The sequence below is a fragment of the Colobus angolensis genome, unplaced genomic scaffold (genome assembly GCF_000951035.1).
Source record: "Colobus angolensis palliatus isolate OR3802 unplaced genomic scaffold, Cang.pa_1.0 Scaffold456, whole genome shotgun sequence".
NCBI classification, from domain to species: domain Eukaryota; kingdom Metazoa; phylum Chordata; class Mammalia; order Primates; family Cercopithecidae; genus Colobus; species Colobus angolensis.
In genome coordinates, this window is record NW_012117999.1 from 1,280,887 (window position 1) to 1,289,968 (window position 9,082).

Consider the following 9,082-nt stretch of genomic DNA (forward strand, 5'->3'; position numbering starts at 1 on the left):
GCACTCCCTAGTGAGATGACCCCAGTACCTCAGTTGAAAATGCAGAAATCACCGGTCTTCTGTGTCGGTCGCGCTGGGAGTTGGAGACTGGAGCTGTTGCTATTCGGCCATCTTCTGCTTTATGATTATTCTTGCTACTTCACAGCCTTGCCAGACCCCTGATGACTTTGTGTCTGCCACTTCTCCGGGACATATCATAATTGGAGGTTTGTTTGCTATGAGAAAGACATTTCACTGGCACAGTATAATGTGGAAAGGTAAAGCTGGGTGGAAGGTGTTGCAAATGGATTTTCCTTAAGGGGAAGAAGATATTCTAATTCTCATTTCAGTTTTCATTGAGCATATTTTCATATATCTGTTGGCATTTCTATGTCTTCTTTTGAGAAATATCTATTCAGGTCTTTTGTCCATTTTTGAATTATTTGTTTTTTGTTGTTGTTGTTGAGTTGAGTTCCTTATATGTTTTAGATATTAACCCATTATCAGATGCATAGTTTACAAATATATTTTCCCATTCTGTAGGTTGTCTCTTCACTCTATTGATTATTTGCCTTGCTGTGCAGAAGCTTTTTAATATAATCCAATTTGTCTATATTTACTTTTATTGCCTATGCTTTTGAGGTTTTATCCAAAAAAAAAATCCTTGCCTAGACCAACATCATGAAACTTTCCCCGTTTTTTTTTTTCTCTTATTAGTCATGTAATTTTGGGTCTTACATTTTAGTTAGTCTATTTTGAGTTGACTAGTATAAAAATTTAGAGATAAAGGTCTAATTTCATTCTTTTGCATGTGGCTATTCAGTTTTCTCAGAACCATTTACTAAAGAGACTGTCCTTTCCCTATTATATGTACTTGGAAACTTTGTCAAAACTCAGTTAATTGTATATGTGTAGATTTATTTCTGGGCTCCCTATTCTTATGTATTGCTCTATGTGTCTGTTTTATGTCAGTATCATTCTGTTTGGTTACTATAGCTTTATAGTGTGTTTTGAAGTCAGTTAGGGTGATGCCACCAGCTTTGTTCTTTTTGTTCCAGGTTACTTGGGCTATTTAGGGTCTTTTGTGGTTTCACACAAATGTTAGGACTGTTTTTGTTTTATTTCTGTAAAGAATGTCATTGGTATTTTGATAGGGATTGCATTAAATCTATAGATTGCGTTGGGTAATATGGACATTTTAACAATATTAATTATTCTAATCCATGAACATGGAATATCTTTTCCTTTTTGTGTCCTCTTCAATTTCTCTCACCAATATTTTATAGTTTTCATTGTAAATATATTTCATCTCATTTAAATTTATTTCTAGGTATTTTATTTTTTGTAGCTATTGTAAATGGGATTGCTTTCTTGATTTATTTTCAGATTATTTGTTGTTAACATATAGAAATAATATTGATTTTTGCATGTTGATTTTGTGTCCTCAAACATTACTGAATTCATTTATGAAATATATTTTTTTTCACGAGGTCATTAGAATTCTCTATATCTAAGATCAGATTATATAAAAACAGAGAGAATTTGACTTCCTTCTTTCCAGTTTAAATGTCCTTTATTTCTTTCTCTTGCCTGATTGCTCTGGCTAGAACTTCATTACTATAAAATAGCATAAAAATTGAATAAAAGTAGTGAAAGTGAGTATCCTTGTCTTCTTTCAGATCGTGAAAAGAAAGCTTTCAGCTCTTCCCTGGTTAGTGTCATGTTATCTGTGGGTTTGTTACATATGGCCTTCATCACATTAAGTATGTTTCTTCTATACCTAATTTGTTGATAATTTTTATCAAACATAGGATACTAAATTTTATAAAATGCTTTTTCTCTGTCTATTGAGATGACCACATGGTTTTTATGTTTCATTCTGTTGATATAATGTAGAAAGTTTATTGTTCTGCAAATGTTGAAACATCTTTGCATCCCTGGGACGATTTCCGGTTGAGCATGGTGAATAGTCTTTTTGATAGGCTGTTGGATTTGAGTTGCTAGTATATTTTGCTGGGGCATTTTGCATCTCTGTTCATTAGGCATAGTGGCCTCCAGTTTTCTTTGTGTGTATCCTTGTCTGGTTCTGGTATTGGGGTAATACTGGCCTTGTAGTATGAGTTTAGAAGACTTTCTTTCCTTTTGATTTTTTTGGAATAATTTGAGAAGAATTAATATTAGTTCTTCTTTAAATGTTTGGTAGAACTCATCAGCGAAGCCATGTAGTCCTGGACTTTTCTTTGCTAGGAGAGTTTTAATTACTGATTCAATCTTGTTACTCATTATTGGTCTGTTCGAGTTTTCCACTTCTTCATGATACAATCTTGGCAAGTTGCATGTATTGAGTAATTTATCAATTTCCATTAGGTTTTCCAATTTGTTTGTGTATGCTTGTTCATAGTAGTCTCTAATGATCAGTAGCTGCTGCAAACGTTGTTAATGATTCTGAAGTTGCATCCAAATTTAGGCAAAGACAATTCAAAGGATATGATCCAGAAAAGGCATTTGTAATAAAGTCCCCAAGTACGTCTTTCACACACTAAAATTCTGAAGCACTGATCTTCATCATGCTATCTCTTTTAAATTCAATCTGTAGCCAACAGCTACTTAACACTGTATATGTAAGCACTCAATTCCATACTTATAATAATTGTACATTGAGCACTTACTTTTCAGTAAGCATTTTCTAATTGTTTATGAGAATCATATAATTTTTATTACAATCTATTTTACACATAAGTAAACTGAAAAAAGTTTTTTGTAAATTGCTCGAGGTCATATCAAAAGCTAAGATTTGAAGCAAATATTCTATCTTAAAAAGTGGCATTCTTTTTTTTATTATTATACTTTAAGTTCTAGGGTACATGTGCACAACGTGCAGGTTTGTTACATATGTATACATGTGCCATGTTGGTGTGCTGCACCCATTAACTCCTCATTTATGTTAGGTATATCTCCTAATGCTATCCCTCCCCCCGCCCCACAGTAGGCCCCGGTGTGTGATGTTCCCCTTCCTGTGTCCAAGTGATCTCATTGTTCAATTCTCACCTACGAGTGAGAATATGTGGTGTTTGGTTTTCTGTTCTTGCGATAGTTTGCTGAGAATGATGGTTTCCAGCTGCATCCATGTCCCTATAAAGGACACAAACTCATCCTTTTTTATGACTGCATAGTATTCCATGGTGTATATGTGCCACATTTTCTTAATCCAGTCTGTCACTGATGGACATTTGGGTTGATTCCAAGTCTTTGCTATTGTGAATAGTGCCACAGTAAACATATGTGTGCATGTGTCTTTATAGCAGCATGATTTATAATCCTTTCAGTATATCCCCAGTAATGGGATGGCTGGGTCAAACGGTATTTCTAGTTCTAGATCCTTGAGGAATCGCCACACTGTTTTCCACAATGGTTGAACTAGTTTACAGTCCCACCAACAGTGTAAAAGTATTCCTATTTCTCCACAGCCTCTCCAGCACCTGTTGTTTCCTGACTTTTTAATGATTGCCATTCTAACTGGTGTGAGATGGTATCTCATTGTGGTTTTGATTTGCATTTCTCTGATGGTGAGTGATGATGAGCATTTTTTCATGTGTCTATTGGCTGTATGAATGTCTTCTTTTGAGAAGTGTATGTTCATATTCTTTGCCCACTGTTTGATGAGGTTGTTAGCTTTTTTCTTGTAAATTAAAAGTGGTATTCTTAATCACATCCCAAGGTAGTGGCTAAGACTTAATGACATAAATATATAAATTAGGAGTTACTTTCTATTGGGTAATCAAATTTGCCTTTTTGGCTCATCCAGGCTCATCACAAACACAACCATCACTATTTCAAAGGCATCTCAAATATGAAAAAAACAAAAGTCGCAAAGGAGGGAATTCATAATTCAAGACTCTAGGAACTCAAGTGGGAGATGAAGATTATGAGAATTAGAGCAGGAAAAGTTAGCATAGGAGGATTAGAAACATTTTAGACAAATAAAGAAAATGTGCACTATTTTAGTGATCCACATGGGAAAACAAAACAAAACAAAACAAAAATGACAAAATTTAAACTGGTAATATTTTAATCTGAAGAGGCTGGAAAGAAAGACCTTAGACATAAGGTTTTTATAGTTGGCCACAGCTTAATATCTTATCCAACAAATTTCCTTTAGATCTTGAACCTTCATTATTTCTCAATTATTATATCTTCAGGTAGATTTGTCTATACTTAAGATGACATACCTTGAGATATGTCATGGAAAATTTTTTATGAAGAAGGGTAAACTTTCAAAGTTCATAATTAGAAGTCAGTAGCACTAAGAACTTGAGTTCTTAGGTAATAATATTGATGCAGAAATCGATGATAACAAAAATTTTTTTTAATGGCTTGCTAATTCAAACACTATGCTAAATGACTTAAAAATACTAGCTTGTGTATCCGTTACTATAACCTCTAAGGTAGCCACAAACCCCTGTATATTTGATTGTGCATACCATAGAAATGTAATAGAATAAGAATGTACACTCTTATCACATAGATATGACCATTATGTAATGAGAAAAAACAGTGAAAATCAAGAATATTAGAATATTAACATCAAATAGTTTTTAGACAACTCAGTTTATAGGACACTAGATTTCATACTCTTTAGGAAGGGCTCATGGAATAAGTGGCAGAGTAATTTTATGGATGGTTAAAATAACCTATTTCAGTTACAAAAGACAAATAAAATTACTAATTATAAAAGATAGCTGACCATTATGACAACACACCTTCATCTGCATAACACAGATATATGAATTCTATAGCTGCATGGCTTTATACCCCAGGGGAGACAAATTTAACATTAAGTTCAATAGGAGTGTTTGTTTTGTCTTTCAAATGGAGAAAGAGAGGTAGAAATTCCATTGAGCTGTAAATCACAAGACTGGGACTCTTGACATGGCTCTACCTTTGTAACTGTACAACTATGTAACTCTGGATTTAAAACTGTACAACTCTAGCTTTATAACTGTGAATAAAATCACTTCCTTTTAATAAGCCTGCTTTTTCAGTTAGAAAATGAAGTGCTAAATGGAAAGTTCTATAAGGTTCCCTTAAAAATGTTACAACTCAACATACTAAGAATAAGAATTTTGTCAGCAGCTAAGGAAATCCATGAAAGGTCACCCATTGGCTTTAAACGAAAGAAAAATGAACAGGTAAGAAATAATTCCTCGTAAATGTTAAGAAATAATTTCAGAAGTATTTGGTTGACTTTGCCCAGCTCCTGAAGGGCTTTAACACCTAGAATCCAAGTTTTACTCTGAGAGCAACTGTCTGCCAGGTGATTGGAGTTTATAATTTTAATCTTCTTTAAATGGGTGACTGAGTTAGTTAGAAAAAAATGGGTGACTGAGTTAGTTTCCCTTTCCATATGATACTAAACCTAGATGCCTGCTCCTTAAAAGGCATATGTGGAATCTGGTTTTCTAACTTTAAGCTGAAAAGAATACACTTTTAAAATTTTGGGAGTATTACTTCTTCCATGTAAAAGATTTTTAAATATGCAAATAAAATACAGCTGGCCTCTATATCCCTGGGTCCCACATCTGTAGAATCAACGAACTACAGATGGAAAGTAATTGGAAAAAATAAATATAAAAACACAACTTTATTGTACAAATAAAAAATACAGTAAAACAAATATTTACATTGTTAGTGATGTACATTATAAGTAATCTGAAGATAATTTAAAGTGTACATATGAGAGGATGTGTGTAGGTTATATAGTAAACATTGTGTCATTTTATATAAAGGACTTGAACATCTGCAGATTTTAGTCTCTGTGGGGAGCCTTGGAACCACTCCCCCATAGATATCAAGGGATGACTATCTTTTATTCCTTACTTTACCATCTTGGAAAAAATGTCCTTGGCTACATAGAAACATATATCATAATTTATTGATTTAATAGTTCATTCACTCAACTAAATATAGAGTATTTTATTTTGTTTTAATTTAATTTAATCTTATATATATATATATATATATTTTGAGACAGAGTCTCACACTATAGTCCAAGCTGGAGTACAGTGGCATGATCTTGGCTCACTGCAAGCTCCACCTCCGGGGCTCAAGTGATTCTCATGCCTCAGCCTCCTGAGCATTTTACATATATATATATATATATATAGTGTGTGTGTGTGTGTGTGTGTATATATATATATAAAATGATTATTCCATATAATCTTTTTTCAAAGTCCACTATAAATTCATGTAGGGTGGAGTCTTAGTAAGTTAAGGAGATAGAAGATATTTGGTAAATATCTGTCAAATACTTCCTAACATGAGTTACAGAAAACAAAAGATTATTTTTAAATGATACCTTAAGACTTTAAAACAATGCCATAAACATAATTTGTAATACAGTTGTTATATTTCACAATAAAAATACAGCTTGATACATACCTTGACTCACTAGAAATATGCAGGTAAGGGTGGGAGGGGAGGGCACAAAAGAAGGTTTAAAAGAGTTTCTGTTCTCAATGAATTTGCAGTACCATTAAAGGCATACCATAATTTCTCAAAAAATTAAAATTTAAGATTACTGAATTCAGGAAGAGGTATAAAATTGTTTGGGGTTCAAAATGAGAAGGGACTAGATCCACTTGGGGAGAAATTAGGAGGGATGAAATGAGTAACATTTTGAGAATGTTGAATATGGTTCTAAACATTTTACATGTATTAACGTGTTAATTCATTTAACTCTTACCCAACTGTGATGTAAGTATTAACAATTTAATAAATGATAAATACAAGGGTGATGCCTTGAAGGATTTTGACTGGAGAAGGAAATCCCAAGCAAAGTGTGGAGAGTGTTTATGGCCTAAAAGGAAACTGGTTTAGTACAGGTAAAAATCTTCAGGTGAGCACTAGGAGATACAGCTGGTCAAAGCTGGTTAGGGCCATAGTGTGAAGGCTTTGTGCACAATACATAATTCAAGAGACTTTGGTGATACCCAGGTGTGGTGGCTCATTCCTGTAATCTCAGCAACTGGGGACAAAGGTTGAAGAATTGCCTGAGTCCAGTAGTTTGAGACCAGCCTGGGAAACATAGTGAAACCTTGTCTCTACAAACTTTTTTTAAAAAAATTAGCTGGGTGTTGTGGCATGGGCGTATAGTCCCATCTACTCAGGAGGTGGAGGCAGGGGGATCATTGAGCCCAGGAGTTCAAGGTTGCAGTAAGCTATGATAGCACCACTGCACTCCAACCTGGGCAACAGAGTGAGACCTGTCTCCATTTTTTTTTTTTTTAAAAAAAAGGAGAATAAAAGAAAAAAGAGAGAGAGAGATTTTGCGGATCATGGATACATCATGGCAGTGAAATGATTAGGACTGAATCTGCGTGAGCGAAATTAATCAAATAAGTAAACTAGAGTAAATGCAAAATGGAAGCAGAGGCATCAGTTGAGACTCTGCTTGAAATGGTTTAGGCAAAAAATAGTGAGTACAAAGGAAAGGTGATGAAAAGGAGAGGTGGATTCAAACAGGCACTGTGGAGGGAGACTGTGTGGAACTTTTCAACTGACAGGCAACATGGGATGAAGAATGGGAAGGCTCAAAGATACCTGGTGCTTTCTCATACAGCTAAGTAAGATTAAATCAATTATTAAGAACTAGTAAGAAAACTTTACCAGATGAATCTTCAGGAAACTGTTGTGTAGTCATGTGCAGAAACCTATCCATCACTATATGCAATATTAAGAACTTATGACAACAGAAATCTGAAATTTTCATTCATTTCATACTAATTGTTAATATGAAACACAAAGTATATGAAGCAGTCTTACCACTTTGCTGTATTCACTATCTGAATCACTGCTAAGTTCCTCAGCATTCATATTTTCCAAATCGGATTCCCCAGGGGCAATTGGCACTGTCACTGTGAGGCTGGGATTGTGAATAAACGATTGACCATCACTGTCTTCCATCAAGTATTTGTCCACGCTGCTTCCAAAACCACTGATTTTATCTTTTTCCTTGAGGAAATTGTGACCTTTGCTCATTTCAGCAAGTGTATAGTTAGAAATATAGTTTTCCTTCTTAGTATTCAGATCTTCTGTTTGTCTTATCTCCCTGGAAATCTTTGGTTTTTTGGAAAATGCTTTTAGAATAAATTCACGTAAGGTTTGCTTCACATAATTTATTCCATTTTTAATTCTGGTCACTGCAATCTGGAGGTTGTTTGCATCAGGGTCTTCTTCAATTGCTGTAAGATTGTCTGAACTAAATGAACTCAATAATAAGGCCAGAAATAGGTTTAGGACCTATATGAGGGTGGGGAGAGGGGGTAGAGAAATAGGGAGATAGGAAATATAAAAAAAAAATAAAATAAGCACACTTTTCTGAATATAGGCCACAATACAAACCAGCAACGAAGATTTCTGCACCTTTTCACGCACAGATAAGACCACATGAGAGACAGAGGAGAGGGCAGACTCCTCATCACTGTATCCCTAGACTAGCCCCAGCAGACTTGGCAGCAGAGGATCAGCCATACCCAGGAAGAACTACCATGGGGAGCAGAGAGAATGATCCCTCACCATTATCATTACATCATTTCTAAGTTCATTTCTGTAGCAGTAGTTCCTTAATCAAGTTCCCTTTTATGAACCCAAAAAACTCTCCTAGCATTCATCTATCATTATTCTTTATTACTTGTGAGAAACAGGTAGAACAAGATAATTGTGACTATTTTCTATTGTGCTAAAGATTTTTGTTCACTTTACCAGAAGATAAATGTCACTTGTTCCAACAAATGGAACACACAATACTTACAAAGTTTCTTTAATAAAATATTCTGTACAAGAAGTGTGCTAGAATACTACTTAATGTGACTTTTAAAGCACAGAAAAGGACCTGCCCCTTGAACCTGATTCACATGCAATAATGGCATTATGATTGGCTGGCTTCATTGCCTATTATGTTGGCCCTAGAAGAGATTAAAAAAAGGTCAGGACAATTTCTATTCTCTTGAAACAAAGTCTTATTTTTGAGTTAATTATTATTATTTTTTTTCTCACTGAAGTAGAAGTGCAGGTGAACTCAACATTGTAAAAAAAAAAAAAAAAA

The 9,082-nt window shown here is 34.4% G+C and overlaps 1 protein-coding gene across 2 annotated transcripts in view; it reads right to left on the reverse strand.

Annotated features, from left to right (window-relative positions):
- The window catches only part of SCN9A (sodium channel, voltage gated, type IX alpha subunit), a 191,082-nt gene that overhangs the window by 74,016 nt on the left and 107,984 nt on the right, over positions 1 to 9,082 (reverse strand). For both annotated transcript variants that reach the window (XM_011958032.1, XM_011958031.1), the window contains exon 17: positions 7,801 to 8,277. In XM_011958032.1, the coding sequence (XP_011813422.1) occupies positions 7,801 to 8,277 (477 nt within the window). The remainder of the gene's footprint in view (positions 1 to 7,800; positions 8,278 to 9,082) is intronic.